Source organism: Cervus canadensis, chromosome 13, assembly GCF_019320065.1.
Source record: "Cervus canadensis isolate Bull #8, Minnesota chromosome 13, ASM1932006v1, whole genome shotgun sequence".
NCBI classification, from domain to species: Eukaryota; Metazoa; Chordata; class Mammalia; order Artiodactyla; family Cervidae; genus Cervus; species Cervus canadensis.
The window spans coordinates 32,406,757-32,424,909 of record NC_057398.1 but is presented as its reverse complement, the minus strand read 5'-3'; the positions used below and the strand labels follow the sequence as shown (position 1 = coordinate 32,424,909).

General features: G+C 53.5%; 1 protein-coding gene across 6 annotated transcripts in view; it reads right to left on the bottom strand.

The window, feature by feature from the left end:
* Positions 1-18,153, bottom strand: part of KCNAB2 (potassium voltage-gated channel subfamily A regulatory beta subunit 2) — a 96,497-nt gene that overhangs the window by 6,211 nt on the left and 72,133 nt on the right. For all 6 annotated transcript variants that reach the window (XM_043485087.1, XM_043485090.1, XM_043485089.1 and 3 more), the window contains 8 exons: positions 12,615-12,694; positions 10,006-10,050; positions 8,153-8,197; positions 7,324-7,367; positions 6,288-6,374; positions 2,318-2,403; positions 480-600; positions 116-210 (listed from right to left, as the gene is read on the bottom strand). In XM_043485087.1, the coding sequence (XP_043341022.1) occupies positions 116-210; positions 480-600; positions 2,318-2,403; positions 6,288-6,374; positions 7,324-7,367; positions 8,153-8,197; positions 10,006-10,050; positions 12,615-12,694 (603 nt within the window). The remainder of the gene's footprint in view (positions 1-115; positions 211-479; positions 601-2,317; positions 2,404-6,287; positions 6,375-7,323; positions 7,368-8,152; positions 8,198-10,005; positions 10,051-12,614; positions 12,695-18,153) is intronic.

Genomic DNA, 18,153 nt, shown 5'->3' with positions numbered 1-18,153 from the left:
CCTGGAACCGCTCCGCAGACAGTGGCCCAGGGAAGGTGTCCAGCCCCAAAGGCTCCATCCCTCCAAAATGCCTGTCCCTGCCTGTCCCCTCCCCCAGCCCCCGCCTCTGCTTCACCTTCAAAGAGGCTCTAGAGTAGGGCGGGATGCCACTGTCGTACTTTCCGGAAACGATGCCGCAGGCCAGAGGGGACCAGGTCATGGCGCCCACTCCTGGGAGAGGAGAGCGGGGAGAGGTCAAGCCCAGGGCCCCGAGAAGGAGCAGGGAGCAGGGAAAGGGGCGTGGCAGAAGAGAGCGGGGATGGCTGGGCAGGACGAGGCCGAGCAGCAGGGCGTGAGAGGGGCGGGGCCGGGGCGGAAGGGGGAGGGGCTGGGGAGGTATGGGGGAAGACTGGGGATAAGATTGGAGCAGGGCTGGGGAGGGGCGGGGCGATGGAGAGGAGAGGGGCGGGGCGAGGGCGGGGCGAGGGCGGGGAACCCACCTATCTTGTGGAAGAGCTCCGGCAGCTGCACCTCTACCTTCTCCCGCTGGAACATGTGGTACTCCGCCTGCTCGCAGATGGGCGGGATCAGGTTGAACTGCCGGGCCACGGAGTAGGCCTCCTGTGGAAGCAAAGAGGGGCACAGATGGAGGCGGGCCAGCCGATCTGGGGGCCCTCTTGAGTAGCAGGGAGAAGACATAAAGGCATCTCCAGGAAACCGGCTAGCCCACCTGCCCCCTGCCCGCTCCTCTCAGCTTCCCTGGAAGACTGTTAGGCTCCCCCTCCATGTACTGAGAACACCGGGTGGGCTATTGAACCCCAAGGACGAAGGGATTTGGGGGAAAAGCAGGACTCTGTAGTGAGGCTTAGGTTCTGGCACTTACTGGCGGTTGGCCTTGGGCAAGGGGCTCACCCCTCTGTGACTCAGCTTCCCCATCTGTCATGTGTTGCCCGCTCTCAGGACAGAGCCTGCTTGTTACTGATTTTATCATTATTGTCAGTCTAGGGCTGGGACCCAGAATGACAGCAGGGGCAAGAAATGCTAGGTCGGGACGGGAGAGTGGCCGGCATCAGCCCAGTTCTGGGACTCTGAGGCCAAGGCCTCCACTCTGCAGACTGAATGGGCATGAGCTCCTGGGGAAGCCCATCTGCCAGTCTGAGAGGCCCTTTCCCGTTTAGCTTGAGACTCAGCTTTCACATCTGTAAAGTGGGTATGAGATCCTGACACCTCAGTGAGTTCTGCACTGTGTCCAGGCAGCTTCAGAAAAATGCCAAATGATACGAAAGTCACAGATGCCGAAGGCTGATTGATACCATAGGATTCTTGAGTTGTATTCAACTTGAAGATCCTGATTAATTTTTTTTTTTTTTAGATGAACCAGAAATCTGGGACTCACTAGGGGAGAAACTCCCCTCTGAGGCATGCCAAGATGTGGGAAATTCCGGGAGGTGGGGCATGGGAAGGGCTGGGATGGGGAGGAGGCCTGGAGCTGAGGGTGAGGGAGTCAGCCTGAGAGCTAGTCTGAGAAGATGCAGTCCCCAGGCCTCTGCCCTCCCCCCACCAACCAGCTGTCTGCCTCTGGGGAGCTGCTCTGCCAACCATTCTGGCATACCCCAGGAATATTATAAAATGTCTTTTACCCTCAGCTTCTGATGGCTCCCATGGAGGGAAATTACAAGGAAGGGGATGCCTTCCTGAAAGTGCGGGTGAGGGAGAAACATCATGGATTATGAGATGGAAGCTCAGGCTCTGAGCTGCACGGCCTGGGGCACCCATCATTTGGCGTGAGCTTGGGCATGTTACTTAACCTCTCTGTGCCTCAGTGGCCACATGTGAGAAACGGTGACAGCAGCACTTACCTCACAGGCTGTAGGATGAAATGGGAGTTAGTCCGCACGAAGCCCTCAAATCTAACGGCACCTGGAACACTGCGGGAGCTCAGCCTAGTGGCTGGCACTGTCAGCACTGCTGGGTGCTGGCTGAGCTCCAGGACCCCTGCTAAAAGCTTCACCTCTGATCTCTCAGATAATCCTCACACAGCCTCATGACAGTAGGTCATCCTAGCAGTCCTGTTCTACAGGTGGGGAAACCGAGGCTCAGAGAGCTGAAGCCATCGGTCCGGGGCCACACAGTGCTGGGATTTAAGCCCAGAGCCCCATCTGCAAAGTCTGCAGACATCAGTGCCACAAGTCACCATACTGACCCTCCTCTTGGTACCCAGTAGTCTCTGCGTTAGGGACCAACGGCACCAAACCTGCCAGAGCCGCAGGGTCGTCACCCACGGAGCGGGGCCGGGAGCCCAGCCCGTGGATGCACACACACTGAGAGGTCACATTACCATGATCTCCATGGAGCTCCAGCGCGATGTGCCCCAGTACATGGCCATCCCCTGGTTAATGACGTGAGTCATGGCGCGCACTGTCTCTGTCAGGAGAGAAGGGGAAACTGCAGGTTGGGGGGATGACTGAGGGCACAGGGCCCCATCTGGGGATATTCTGCAAAAAAAAAAAAAAAAAGGCCAGGAGCAGGGAGAGGATGCTGCCAGGACAGCTTGTAAGCAGTGTGCTTCCTGGCTCCAGAGGCGTGGGTGGCCGGGGTTTTCTGGGATGACAGAAAAAAGTGAGCTGCTGTCCAAGAAGCTGATCTTGAAAACAGTGTCCCCAGATAGTTACAGGCCTTATGGAATGTTTGAAAATATGGGTTATGGATGGATTGAGATGTTTCTATGGCAGCTTAGAGGGATGAAGGAAAGGTGAGGTCAAAGAATGTGACTCTGGACTCTAGAATGGGGGGCATTCTCTAGTTTGGGCAAGATTTGGGGACTCTTGTTGCTCAGGAAGAACCAGATAAACAAATTAAGGTTATGATCAGATTGACAGGCGGCAACAGGAAATAAACTCAATTTTTGCCCTTCTCTAGTATTCTGAAAGCGTTAGTTGCTCAGTCATGTCCAACTCTTTGCAACTCTATTCACTGTAGACTGCCAAGCTCCTCTGTCCACGGGATTCTCCAGGCAAGAATACTGGAGTGTGTTGCCATTCCCTTCTCCAGGGGATCTTCCTGGCTCAGGGATCGAAGCTGGGTCTCCTGCATTGCAGGCAGATTCTTTACTGTCTGAGCCACCTACTGGGGCTACTCCAGACTGTCACTGGGATCTGGAGAACTGAATGTAGAGGTAATAACAGTGTCTGTCCCAACAAAGGGCAGGGTAGGGGCCCTGGCTGGTCCCAGAGGGTGGGGCGGTAGGGCGGAGTTCCCCTCATGTCCAAGAGAGCCAGCAGGAAACATGGAAAGCCCCCTGTGGACTATGCCCCGGCTTCTCAAACCAGTCACTATCCAGCAAGGGACCCTCTCCCTATCTCCACTGTGACATATTTTTCTTCAGTTCAAAAGAAGTTTTTCTGAGAAATAAAAATCTGCCAGAGTCGCCCCTAGGCTGCTTCAGCCCCAGGGGGATGCTATGGTCTTTACAACTGAACTTGGCCTCAAATTTTAAAATTTCAGATGTCTCTCTCTCAGCTTTGCTAAGGGTAGCAGGCTACCCATCAGGCTTTTCTCAGATCCCACACATAGTGCTTGCATGTAAGACTGCCCAGGGTAGTCCCAGAATTTCAGCTGAAGAATGAGTGTTTCCCAAAATGGACACTGCTCCTTGAAAATCCCACCTCTCCTGAAGTGGCCACAGATGTCGGGAAGCTGAGGTCCCTGAAGATAGCATGGGTGGAAGGAAGGAAGAAAGGAGGATGCAGGTCCTTTCTGAGGGCTCCACCTTGGAAGGCCCCAGTCCCACGGGGACAGTCTCTGGCAGAGTGGTACCTCTCTTTTGGGGTGTCTCTTCCACCCATTCTTGGTCCCTGAGTGCCCCTTTGCCAAGGTCCCCTTTTTCAGGAGAAAACTAATGTAGCTGGGACTTCTGGGGTGGTGGTCTCGGTGGCCTCGCCCAGGACCCCTGAAAAATTATACCTCAGCTTCCAGGTCTGTATGCCAAGTCCTGCCCTCTCTTTCCTTCCAAGGTTGGGGCCTGGTTCCTCTCCACCCATCCCAGAGAGGAAGTCTGGCAGGGAAGCCCCCTGCCCATGGGCTATGAGCAGGCCACCACTTTAATGGCCAACACTATTTGACATGAAGAGCAGCACTTGGTTGCAAGGTTGAGGGTTCCAGGAAGGCACCTGCCCACATTCGAGCCCTGCGCCCAGGCTGCCAGCCCGGCCGTCCTTGTCGGGTTCTTTAGAAACAGCCTTGGGGGGACTTGTGACCATGCAGCGTGATCACCCGAGTCTTCAGCCAAGGCTCAGGCCCACATGCTGGAGTTGGGGAAGCAGACAACACCCCGTTCACCAGCCTGGCTTCCTCGAGCACAGCTATCTCCCTTCCATGCAGAGAGGAGGGTCCAGCGGGAGACTGGGGGCCAGGGTGGTGTGCAAGCCTGCGGCTGGCCTGGGAGGGAAGGGGTCCTGGGCAAATGCTGCTGGCTACCTCGAGGGTCCATGGCCTTGGCAGGCTGGGCATGGAGCCCGTGCACAGGAGCATGGCCCTTGTGCTTCTGCCTAAGCTGGGTGTCATGACACCAGAAACGGACAATTAGGGATGACTGTCTACCTCAATATTTAATGCTGTTGAATAGAAGCAGGAGGACCAAATCCTTCCAGCTGCTGCCAAAACCCAAGGCATCTCCTGCTGTGTCACAAATAATACATGGGAGGGGTTAGGTGGCAGTGCCAGCTGGCAGGCGGGAGCCCTTCCATTGTGGGATGCAGCCCAGCTTCCAGGGAGACCAAAGTCTGCCCTTGGTGTGGGGGCACCCAGGGTCCTTTAGTTTAGGGCAGGGCAGAGACCACTGCCTGGCCAGAGGCTGCCCCGGGTGTCAGAGTTTCCCCAGCTCATGTAGGTATTCTTCAGGAGAAAAATGATTGTATTTCAATGGTGAGCTCTGACCGCATTGCATGGGGTGAGAGTAACAGGTGGCCCAGCCTGCCCAGGGTGGAGGTGGAGCAGCTGGTGCCTGGTCCTTTTGTTTTTGATTGAGGTGGGGGCTTAGCAAATTGGACTATGGAGAAGATACAATCTGCCGGGGCCCAATGTTCTGGGGTCCCCAGTGTGTTCACTCCTCTGGAAACCTGGTCTCCCCAGCCCTCTCCCAGACCATCCGGGGTCAAGGTGTCAGGCACTGATCACAGCATCCCCAAATCAAGAGGAAGCCCCCTTGGATCATGGATCATGGTGATGCAAGGCGGGGCAAGGAGGGGGGCGTGCATGCATGGGAGGGAGGATGGGAGGAAAGAGGTGACAGCATAGATGGGGATGGGAGGGGGGGTGGCGGGGGTCCGCTCTGCTTTGCTTTTCTTCACTTGCAAGATGTTCCCATAAGGCACTTATTTCTCCTTTGTGCATTTTATGGAGAAGTTTTGTCATGGGGGCGGGAAGAGAGTTGTGTAAATAAAAACACTGTCTCATAAAATGCAACTCAGACACAGAGGTCAGTGGTCGGGCCGAGGGTACTGTGTACCTTCTATGATGAAAGTCCTTGACTTGGAGGAACTAAATGGATCCCCTGGTGATAAAAGAAAGATCGAAAGAAACCAGAGTTCACAGCTGTGGGAATGCTGAGGGGTGCAGTCTGACAAAGGGCATGGGGACGCAGGCTCAAATCACTTTTTGTAGACTACTGGTTTGGATAACAGACACACACACACACACACACACACACATATACACATGCATGGGTGCATGTATATATACAAACAAATGAAGAAAAAGTAACTTGAATGTAACTGAATTTTCCAAGACCCTGAAGCAGCGAAGCACAGATGAGAAGATGCCCAAAGCAGAGAGTTGGAGGAGATAGGAGGGACTGAGACTATAGGAGTCAAAGAATAAATAAGCGCCCAAGAAACCAAAACTGCTTTTCAAAGCACTGCACGTTTCTTTTCCTCCTCTAAGTAATAGTTTATTTCCCAGAGCAAAAGACCCCTAAAGCCTCCCAATAGAATGTGGATGGTGACTGAAAGAATTGAAAAGAATGCAGCAAGGAGTCATGGGATCATGACTTTAGCTAACACAGCATGCGTTCAAGCCCAGGATGGGGCGGGAACCTGGAGCAAGGGTGGGACTCAGTCTGGAGGTGCCGGGGGCACCTGGGGGAATGATCAGAGGCTGAGTTCCCCACACTGGGTGGGCCCCACCTCCCACCCCACCAGGCTTGGGTGCCCAGCGGGCCCTGGGATGGTGTCATCAGAGCCTCAGGTTCAGAACCTTCTGCCCTTTTTGGAACCACAATGTCCGGCCAGGTGCTTCCAAGGAGAACGTACCTTCCATGGGCGTGTTGGGGTCTGGGCGGTTGGCAAATACCACATCCACATATTCCAACTGTAGCCGCTCCAGGGAAGCTTTCAGACCTGGGTCGGGGAGGAGTCGGGGGTGGGAGGGGTTGCGTTACAATCTTCACAGACATTCCTGGGCCCTCACCCCGTGAGCAAGAGATGAAAGGGACAAGGCACCTGGCCCTGGGTGCTGTGGACGGTGGGGCGCATGTGTGGGCACAGGCCATTGAGATTGCGAACAGCCACGAGAGAAGAGGTGGCACACCCCAAAGTCCTGTGACCAAATGGAGGGGACCCCTCCTAAAGCGGCCCGGGAGGGAACTGGGAGGAGATAGGCCACCCGACACGGAGTGGATCGTCCACGGCATGGAAGGCCAATGGGGCCCAATGAGCAGTTGGCAGCAGCTCAGAACGGAGCTGCAGGGCTGGGGGCCAGGGCAGGGCAGGGCAGGGCAGGCAGCGAGGCCTCCTAATCATTTTATTTTTAATGGAGTGACTGTATTACTTCGACAAAATGAACATGGGAAAAAAGGTACTGAGACAATAACAACTGGGATATGCAAGGCATTCCAGCCCACTCCCCACCCCCGTGTGGGACTCCCGTGTGCTGGGCCCCAGGCTGAGTCCGACACACAGGACCCTGCTGGGGTCCTTCCCGATTCCTGTGGCCCCAGAGGTGGGCATTATTCCCCTGCCCTTTAACAGATGCTGCCACAGAGGCCTGGGGAAATGATGTCCCTTGCTCAAGGTCACCCAGTGGGCACAGGGCCCAGTCTGGGTTGAAACCCAGGCCTGTCTGTGTCTTCCCAGGGTCACGTGAGCCCCACCTGCTCATACCCCTGCCCCTCTCTCCTGACGCAGAGGGACCACCCACTGTGAGCCCGGGTGGACCAGGGTTTGGGCCGTCCCTAGAGCTCCAGGCCTGTAGCATGGATGGGGCCGGGGCACAGTGGTTTCTTTACTTTTGCATCCACAGGAGGATGGCAAGGGTTTAGGGGCATCCTAAGGCCCACCCCCTCCTCACCTTCTATTATGTGCTTCCTGGAAAGGCCCCTCTCCGTCTCAGCTCTGAAAAACAGGCGACAGTGTGTGTGATGTTTCAAGTGGTTTTTGGGGAAAATGTTTATGACGCAATGTTAGGTGAAAAAAGTAGGTCAGTGCGTGCCACTTGTAGTCTGATTCCACTTTGGGGATAAAACCACGAGGCTATGAGGATTTGCTCATGTGGAGAAGATGTGGCAGTGCCGGGCTGCCCTCTACCCAGGCCGCCCTGGGCGTGGTGGGGCTCAGTGTGGGGTGGGGGTGTCTTCTTTTCAATTTGCCCTCTCTCTGACTTGGATTTTTCAAAACTTAAAATGAATCATATTTCTAATTCCTATGAAGCCCATTTTTGTCCAGCCCCAGAGAAACTATGGGGCCAGATTCCCAGAAGATAGCAAGGGTGGTCTGTGGCTCAGGGTAAGTGGAGTGAACAGGACAGTTCAGGAATTTTCTGCTTTTTCCAGAAGTTTTTAAAATGTTACCTTTGTAATCAGAAACAAAACCACAAAAGTAAAAATAAAAGGGAAGCAAGGATTGAGCACAAGGCAACTCAGCCAAAGCTGCTTTTCTGGAACTTGGGGCCCCTCAACAAGGACGGCGCAAGTCAGAGAAGATGGCCACATGCACACCAGCCCGTCCCCTGCTTCCCACCCCAGGAGATGGGAAAGCGTGCTGCCCAGGCGCTGAGGCTGGCGTGTCCAGGACAGACCCCGGGCAGCCTCCGTTCCTCCAGGATGACTGCCCGTTACCCACCCCCAGGGGTCTCTGTAGACATGGCCCCCCGCCAGGCGGTCGCCTGTGGCTGCACCTACTTTCCTCCCCAGAAGATCTTGGTGGTGATGACGAGGCTGGATCGTCTGTGGGACAAGAGAAGGAGGGCTGTTACTGGGTGTGACCCCTTGGGGTCGTTCCTCCCTGACCCTCCCCACTGTCTTCAGCCCTAACCCAGGAGTCCTAAACCCTTTCACCCTGGAGCACAGGGTGTGAAACAGGGTGCTTTTCTATCACTCAATGTTTGGGGTGTTCCCAGCCCAGGGGCCTGGATCGAGCCAGGAGAAAACCTACAGACGTAATTAACTATGTGGATGCAACTAACTAACTGTGGAACTAGGGTTGGACAGTGAAGGGCTGGGTGGAGATGGAGTCTAGTGTGACTGGAGCCTGGAGCCTAGAGGAGGGGGCACATTTAGGAGGGGGGGACATGGTCCAGGGAACAGAAGGCTGCTCCTCTGTGGGGACTTGGAGGAGGTCAAGTGTCAGGGCTGGCCAGAGGTTGGAGGGTTCTGGTGAGGATGGAGTGAAACAAGGGACTACCCAGTATGGCTCTTTTCTACTGGCTGAGGCAGCATTTCAGAAAAGCTGTGTGGGACAGCCTTGGGGAGCATCCTGGGTGCCACCAGGTTGGGGGAGAGGTTGGGGTGGGGCTGACCCGAGAGATAGGCAGGTGATGCTCCTGGAAGCTCAGATTTGGGTGGCTGAAAGCCTGGGGGAAAGGAATGGATTCAGGTCTCCCGCTGCAAATTCACAAGAGGCAATGCTGACATCTCTGACTTTGTCTTGGAGGGACAGGTGGGTGGGGTGATGATGGCTCCTCCTGTCCACATTTGAGCTTGACCATTCCCAAGGGATGGGGTGGGGGCAATGCCCCTGTGGTTGTGCTTTCTTCCCATGAGGGTGGGGGGCGGTGTCAGTTTACTGCTCAGGAAACAGCTCCTCAAAGCCAGGGGCTCTGATCCTGGTAGCGGCCAGGATCACCTTCGGGCAGGTGGGATGACCTGGTAGGCATCTCCTTGTGTGTTCACCTAGGACACAATTGGGACTCACTCATACCTGCAGTTTCTTTTACTTACAGAGTGAGCAGGGGTTTATCTGGGGATCAGTTAGAGCCATGAAGAAACAACTTGGGTTGGGTCAAGAGGAGGGTGTCAGTTATCCAGGCCCCAGGGGCTGGTGGAGACTCTGAGTGTGTGCACCAGAGGAGGGCGTGGGGGACACCTGAGTGTGTGTACCAGGGGAGGGCGTGTGGGACACTTGAGTGTGTGCACCAGGGGAGGCGGTGGGGGACACCTGAGTGTGTGTACCAGGGGAGGGAGCTGGGGGAGAGGGAGATTCTGAGTGTGTGCACCAGGGGAGGGGGTGGGGGGGTTTGGTGGAGGTGGGGGAGGCCCAGCCTTCTAACTGCTTCTGACTTTGCTGAAAATGAAGACACACAGGCCACAAGTGGCCCCAAAGTGCAGTCAAGTGCTCAGCCTGGCCTGACCCCAGGCGGGCGGGAAACTTTGTGTCAAGCCAGATGGAGATTCCTGACCCTCGGGCTCAGGCCCTGGCTCCCTGGTGGTGGCCACCCATACTGTGAACGCTGGCTCCCCTTGCAGGAAACACAGGGACTGCCTCTATTCTGGGACATTCTCCCCCTCCCAGCAAGAACAATTCTGGGACCACCAGGTCTTAGTAAGCCAGGCTGGCTGCACAGGGCCGTCAGGCCAACCGTGGGCACTCTGCCGGCAAACAGGAAGGAACAGCCACGGGATCCAAGCCTGCCCACCCCTCCCGGGGCCCCAGAGCAGGCCTCTTCCTTCCCAGCAGCCTTCTCCAACTTTCTCCCTGTGCCTGTGTGCATGCATGTGCCCTGGAGCTGAAGCACGTGAGCAGAGGAACTAATTACCTCCATCCCTTCTTCTTGATGATGTTTCCCAACACCACTTCAGCTCTGCAGAAAAGACCGAGACGTGGGGAATTCATTACTGGGTAACAGAAACCTCAAGCCGCACCCCACCTTGCTCATCAGCCACAGGGGCCCCTGGTGAAAACACCACCCGGCCCAGGGCTGCTAAGGTCTGCCTTGACTCGGGCCGCTCATTCCAGAGTGAGAAGAGCACCTGGGAGCAGCGAGGGTTGCTCCCCGTGGAGGTGGCCACGGCCATGTGCCACTGTCCCAGCACAGTGGCTCCAGCTCCCACAGAGAAGGGAGGAGCGACGTCCTGCTTGGAAAGACCAGCAGCAGCCGCTTCCCTGGCCCCTTGGAAATTCACTGGGGAAAATGCTTGGCAATGTTACATGGGCAAAGTTTACAGACAAGTGTGTGTTTCTTTTTTAAAAAAAACAGATTATTCACCAAGCACATTCTCTGTTTGCAGAGATAATCAACAAGAACTCAGGGCTGAATTTCCAGCGGAAATTGTGTTCGTGTTTACGTGTGTGTCCATGAGTGTGTGTGTGTGTCCACGAGTGTGATTGTGTGCATCCACAAGTGTGTGTGTGTGTGTCCACGAGTGTGAGTGTGTCGAGTGTTGGTGTGTGTCCATGAGTGTGGGAGTGTGCACCCATGAGTGTGTGCACTGAGTGTGGGTGTGTGTGTCCCTCTTGTTTCTTGCTTTTTTAACAATAGAGAGAAGGATGCCATGCTGACTGCTGTCTGTTCTGCTTGGTGTCACTCTGGGCCCTGCACCAAACTCGTGTCAGCCAGGGTCATGCGCTGACCGTTCCAGCCGTGTTTGGCACTGCAGCACTGGATTAACTTTGAAGAACTTTCTGCTCGTGGCAAAATGTTTCTGAGCAAAAAACAACAGACGGAGAATGATCCATACCCAGTGCTCCATTCCAATTATAACAGCGCCTGAGTCATCCACTCAGAAATCATGGGCTCTAATTTGCAAGCTGTTTAGCATCCATTCTGAAGGCTCTTCATTTATGGTCAAGATGCACAGAAAGTCACTCAGCCCCGAGCCTCTTTCCTTTCATTCCTGGGTCTCTCCTTGGTGGGACAAAAGATTAGGAAAGAAGGAAGGAGATGGGGAGCAGGCAGCAGTCCTGGGGCCATAGGAGCTGTAGGCAGTGACAACTGAAGCCTGTTGCTTTCAGCTTTGAATTCTGCTGGCCGTGAATTTGGTAAGGCTGGCCTCTGTCCAGCGGGGGTGCAGAAATCCTGCAGCTCTCTGGGAAGTGCCCAGAGCATGAGAAGCAGGGGGACTCAGTAAGATGGGTGCTTGGCATTCTGGTTAGAAGAGGGACTCAGTGTGCTGGCCTGCAATGCCACCCTGGATGTCCAGTTAGGCTGAGGGGAGTGAAAGCAATGCCTTGAGGAGTGTGGCTGCCATGAAAGGGGGTGTGCGGGACTTGGACACAGTGCCATCTGGAGTTGGGGGAGACTGTGGGGAGCTGCCACTCACACGCTCTTGTGGGCAGCAAAGCCAAGGCAGGCGCAGGGCCAGGGAACAGGCCGGGGTGCTTGGGATGGGGGCTGCCTCTGGGCTTGGCATCTGCACCTGGCTTTTCCAACTCTGACCCTTCGGCTTGGCTCATCCGTCTGGAGAGCGTTTCACTCTGATCGAAAGTGGTTGCCAGTGCAGAGGGATTGGGGGGTGGTGGCAACAGGGGACAGAGGCCACTGATGGGGACTGGAGGAGACTCAGGAAGGGGGTCCCAGCAGAGGCCCTTGGGGATGTGAGACCCTCGGCCCCTGGGCCAGGACTGGAGCAAAGGCGGAGCTGGGGTCCTGATTCTTGGTCCTCTGGACTCTATCCTGGGCTGCAGGTAATAACCCGGAGCCCGAGAGGCAGGTGCTGGCCCCGAGGCCATGGCACAGGGCGGGCCAGGCTGAGTGGCTCAGCTGATGGGAACTTGGCTCGCACTAGGCAGCAGGGGGCCAGAGGGAGGACGGAGAGCGAGCCAACAAATGATTTCACAAACAAAAGCTGACTTTTGGAAACCCAATGCAGGAGAGTGGATGATTTGATTACAGTCAGTCTTTAAAACTGAAGCCAGCGGCCTTGGCTGAAGAGCACTTTTACATAATTGAGTAGGAAAGTTCATTGCCAAGATGGGAAGTGCTTCCTACAGTGCTGGGCTCGGCTCAGCAGACCCCGCTCTCCCCGGCTCCTGAGGGGCCCCGCATTCCCTGCAGCCCTAATTGCACCATTAAGATGTGAGAGTGCCAGGCATGCGGGGCTGGCTGCAGGTCGCGGGCACGGCAGGAGAGCTGGGACTACAGCTTAATCATGCTCTTGCCCAGCGTGGCATCTTGGGCACCAGAGGGGCTGTGGTCAGCCGCTTGAACACACGTGAGTTTGGCAAGTCACCGAGTGCTCTGTGATTCTAACCCCATGAAAACAACACCTCCTCCAGCCACTTAGAGTTTGGAAGAGCACGTGGGATGTGGGAGGTGCAAACTGTCTTGGGAACGAATGACAGCCTGGGAGCAACAGAAGCTCCGGCTTTCCCCCAGGAAGCCATGGTTCGCCTGCACCGCTTTTTCCCGTGAGAAAAGGAACATACTTGCCCGCCGCGTAGACTTCTGCGGTATCGAAGAGGTTGATGCCATTGTCGTAGGCCAAGGTCATTAGCTGCTCTGCCATCTGAAATAAGAAAATCTGGGTTACTCACAGGCAGCACTGTCTTGCCAACCCAGGCGGAGTGGGGCCCAGAGGCTCAGAGCTCAACCTCGAGGTCTGGGGAGGTCCTCTGAATGCCTAGGCCCTGTGTCCCCAAGTCCTCTCCTGCCGCAGGGTGAATGTGGAAGCAGCTCAACCACAGACCCATAGAGAAGAAAGAAGCCAGGAAGAATGAAGCAACAGCCTCTGGACTGTGAATTTAGTTTTCTTTCTTTCGGCTGCACTAGTGGGCTTCCCAGGTGGCACTGGTGGTAAAGAAACCACCTGCTAATGCAGGAGACATAAGAGGTGCAGGTTCGGTTCCTGGGTAGGGAAGGTCCCCTGGAGGAGGGCACGCCAACCTACTCCAGTATTCTTGCTTGGAGAATCCCACGGACAGAGGAGCCTGGCGGGCTACAGTCCATAGGGTTGCAAAGAGCTGGACACAACCGACGCGACTTGGCAAGCACACGGCAAGTGAGATCTCAGTTCCCTGACCAGCAATTGAACCCGTGCTCCCTGCAGTGGAAGTGTGGAGTCTTAACTACTGGACCACCAGGGAAGTTCCATGGATTGTGAGTTTCTTGCGAGCAGCGACCCTGCCTATTGGGTCATCACAGGGCTTAGCACCTGTACTAAATTGAATCCTGTCCCCCAAATTCATGTCCACGCAGGCTCTCAGAAAGTGACCTTGTTTGCCAGTGGGGTTTTTGCATATGTGGTCAGTTCAGATGAGGTCACGCTGCATTGGGGTGAGTCCTACATCCAACATGAGTGGTGTCTTTATATGAATAGACGCAGACACACAGGGAAGAGCCCATGTGAAGATGGAGGCAGAGGTTAGGGTAAAGGGTCTACAGCCCAAGGAATGCCAAGAACAGCCAACCTCCAGGAGATCTGAAGGACAGGAATGGAATTCCTTCAGAGCCTTGGAAGCAGTGTGGCCCTGTGGACACCTTGACTTTGGACTTCTGGCCTCCAGAACTGTGAAGAAGAAATTTCCGTTGTTTCACGCCACCCAGTTTGTAGGACTTTGTTCTGACTGTCCTGGGAAACAAACAGGCCACAACAGGGGCATGATAAAACCTGGCAGGATCAGTTCAGTTCAGTTGCTCAGTTGTGTCTAATTCTTTGTGACCCCATGGACTACAGCATGCCAGGCTTACCTGTTCATCACCAACTCCCGGAGCTTGCTCAGACTCATGTCCATTGAGTCAGTGATGCCATCCAACCATCTCATCCTCTGTCGTCCCCTTCTCCTCCCGCCTTCAATCTTTCCCAGCATCAGAGTCTTTCCCAATGAGTCAGTTCTTCGCATCAGGTGGCCAAAGTATTGGAGCTTCAGCTTCAGCATCAGTCCTTCCAATGAATATTCAGGGTTGATTTCCTTTAGGACTGACTGGTCAGATCTTCTTGCAGTCCAAGGGACTCTCAAGAGTCTTCTCCAACATCACAGTTCAAAAGCATCAATTCTTCAGTGCTCAGCTTTCTTTTTGGTCCAACTCTCACATCCATACATGACCATGACTACTGGAAAAACCATTGCCCTGGTAGCTCAGCTGGTAAAGAATCCTCCTGCAATGCAGGAGACCCTGGTTTGATTCCTGGGTCAGGAAGATCCACTGGAGAAGGCGTAGGCTACCTACTCCAGTATTCTTGGATTTCCCTGGTGGCTCAGCTGGTAAAGAATCTGCCTGCTATGCAGGAGACCTGGGTTCGGTCCCTGGGTTGGGAAGATCCCCTGGAGAAGGGAATAGCTATCCACTCCAGTATTCTGGCATGGAGAATCCCATGGACTGTATAAAACATGGGGTCGCAAAGAGTTGGACATGACAGCGACTTTTATTTGATGAGACTGACCTTTGTCAGCAAAGTAATGTCTGTGCTTTTTAATATGCTGTCTAGGCTGGTCGTAGCTTTTCCTCCAAGGAGCAAGCGTCTTTTAATTTCATGGTTGCAGTCATCATCTGCAGTGATTTTGGAGCCCAAGAAAATAAATCTGTAACTCTTTCCATTGTTTCTCCATCTATTTGCCATGAAGTGATGGGACCGGATGCAAACTACAGCTAGAATGTGCCTGTGAGGTCAAATCCCTCGAATTCTTCCCAGCAACTGCAGGGGGTGAAGTGATTGTTTGCAGATGGAGAAACTGTCGTCCTCAGATAACTCTCTGGCCTTGGCCTGTGCTTCTCCAGGCGAGGAGCTGAGGAAATCTGCCTGCAATTGACAGCTCCCTCCAAGACGCAGTGGAGAACGAACTCTGGATCTCTGGACAGAGCAGGCATCCTTCTGAGCAGGATCATGGATCCAAACTCCTCCACTAGCCATTTCTCAAAGCTCAGCTCAGAGCATTGAGCTTCTCTCTCAGGCCAGCCCAGGGTTCGGTGAATAATACTGGGTGGGCCAAAAAGTTCATTCGAGTTTTTCCATAAGATTTTTTTTTTAAAAATTTTGTTCTTGGCCATCCTGCACAGCATATGGGATCTTAGTTCCCTGACCAGGGATCAAACCCATGCGCCTTGCATTGGAAGCATGGAGTCTTAACCACTGGACCACGGAGAAAGTCCCTGGATCCTATGGAAAAATCTGAATGAACTTTTTCGGCCAATTCATATTTAACCCTCAAAAACTGTAGGACAGAAAACCAGCCATTTGTGGCTTCTAGGAGCTTCTCATAACACCAAACGCAGAAGCCCCACTGGCCAGGAAGGTATGGAGTGGGAGGGCGTTGCCCGGTTGGTGTCAGTGGGGTGAAGGGGGCATTCAACCGCTGCCTATGGGAAGGTGGCTGGTGCAACCAAATCCCTTTATTTTTCAAGAGAAGCCAGAAATCCAGGATACTGGGGTTGTGTTCAGTCGCTAAGTCGTGTCGGACTCTTTGGCTTCCCAATCTTTCACTATCTCCTGGAGTTTGCTCAAACTCATGTGCTTTGAGTTGGTGATGCCATCCAATCATCTCATCCTCTGTCGCCCCTTCTCCTCCTTCCCTCAATCTTTCCAAACATCAGGGTCTTTTCCAGTGAGTCAGTTCTTCACATCAGGTGGCCAAAGTATTGGGCCTTCAGCTTCAGCACCAGTCCTTCCAATGAAAGTTCAGGGTTGATTTCCTTTCGGATTGATTGGTTTGAACTCTTTGCTGTCCAAGGGACTCTCAAGAGTCTTCTCTAGTACCACCATTTGAAAGCATCAATTCTTCGGCACTCAGCCTTCTTTATGGTCCAGTTTTCACATTTGTACATGACTACTGGAAAAACCATAGCTATGACAATACAGACCTTTGTCGGCAAAGTGATGTCTCTGCCTTTTAAAACTCTGTCTAGGTTTGTCATAGCTTTTGTTTCAAGGAGCAAGCGTCTTTGAATTTCATGTCTGCAGTCACCATCCACAGTGATTTTGGAACTCAAGAAAAGAAAATCTGCCACTGTTTCCATTGTTTCTCCATCTATTTGCCATGAGGTGATGAAACCAGATGTCATGATCTTAGTTTTCTGAATGTTGAGTTTTAGGCCAGCTTTTTAACTTTCCTCTTTCACCTTCGTCTAGCAGCTCTTTGGTTCCTCTTCGCTTTCTGCCAGGAAGGTGGTGTCATCTGCCTATCTGAGGGTGTTGATATTGGGGAGCGGGTGTAAAATCTGATTTTCAAATATTGGCAGTGAATCCCAAAGGTTTCAGAGGCTGGGAAGGTCAAAGCTACTCCCATTAGTCAGCTGTTGTCATCGGAGTAGGAAGGCTCCTTGGTGGGGGAGTTTTCTGGATCCCTCCATGGCAGAGTGGACTGGCTACTCTCCTCCCTCCTGGGCCTCAAGTGTAACAATGTCTCCAAAATAACTGCCTCCCCTCCATGAGCCCTGCCTCCCTCCTCCTCTCCTGTTTCTCCTCCTTTCTTCCTCTCTGTCCCCTGGGCTGGGATGCTCTTGGTCATCAAGTGGTTTACTCTCTCACGTCTGCCTCACAGTCCTTCTTTCTCTGTTTTCCTGTTCTCTGTAGTCAGCTAAATAATGGCTTCCCAAAGATATCAGGTCCCAGAATCTGTGAATGTCACCTTAGGTAACATTCGTGTCACATTTACAGATGTGATTAAATTAAGGGAGATTCTCCTGAATGAGCTATGCATGCTTAGTGGCTCAGCTGTGTCTGTTGTTGTCGTGTCCAGCTCTTTGCGACCCCATGGACTGTAGACCACCAGGCTCCTCTGTCCATGGGATTCTCCAGGCAAGAATACTGGAGTGGGTTGCCATTTCCTTCCTTCTCCAGGGGATCTTCCCGACCCAGGGATTGAACTCGAGTCTCTTGCATCTCCTGCATTGGCAGGTGGATTCTTTACCACTGCGCTACCTGGGAAGTGCCTGAATGAGCTACATGGGTCCTAAATGCCACCACAGGTGACCTTATAAGAGGGAGGTTGCAGGAGATTTGACACAGACAGAAGAGAATGTGACCACAGAGGTAGAGGCTGGGGTGGTGTGGCCACAAGCCAAGGACTGCAGGCAGCCCCTGGACACTGCAAGAGTTAGGAAGGATTCTCCCCTGAAGCCTCCAGTGGGAGCGTGGCCCTGCTGACCTTAATTTCAGCCTAGTGATACCAATTTTGGATTTTCGCCTCCGAAACCATGAGAGAATAAATGTCTACTGTTCTAAACCATGAAGTTAGTGGTTAATTTCTTACAGCAGCCACAGGAAAAGAATGCATTCTTCATCGTTCATTTAACGTATTCTTATCAGGACTAAGATGTGCTTACGAGGTTTCCCTGGGGGCTCAGTAGTAAGGAATCCAACTGCCAGTGCAGGAAGCATGGCTTTGATCCCTGACAAGGGTTTGATTCCTGATCCGGGAAGGCACCGCGGAGCACCTAAGCCTGTGCTATACAGCCTGGGACTACTGAGACCACAGGCTGCAACTACTGAAGTCTGCACACTCTAGAGCCCACGCTCCACAACAAGAAGAACCACTGCAATGGGAAGCCCGCGTGCACAGCAACAAAGAGTCAGCACAGCCAAAACCAAATATATAAATAAATAAAATAAAAAACCAGATTACTCTGATTATTCAGTTTTTTTTTTTTTTTTTAAGGATATGCTTAGGATCTGTGATCTGTCCCACTCTCCAGACAGAGAGCAGCCCGAGGGCAGGGACCTGGCCCTCAGCAGGTGCTCAGACAGCATGAGCTGACAGAGGAAGGAAGAAAAATCTGAACACAATCCTAAGTACACCCAGGACAGTGCCTGAGTGACTGTGAACAGAAAGAGAATGGGGGAATCTGGGAATTTTCAGGGCTGATTTTTGCTCTGCTATGATTTTGGTGTAATTTCTGTTCCAGGTTTTTCTAAGTAAATGCTTTCCAGTGGTATTGGAGAAGACTCTTCAGAGTCCCTTGGACTGAAAGTAGATTAAACCAGTCAATCTTAAAGGAAATCAACCCTGAACATTCATTGGAAGAACTGAT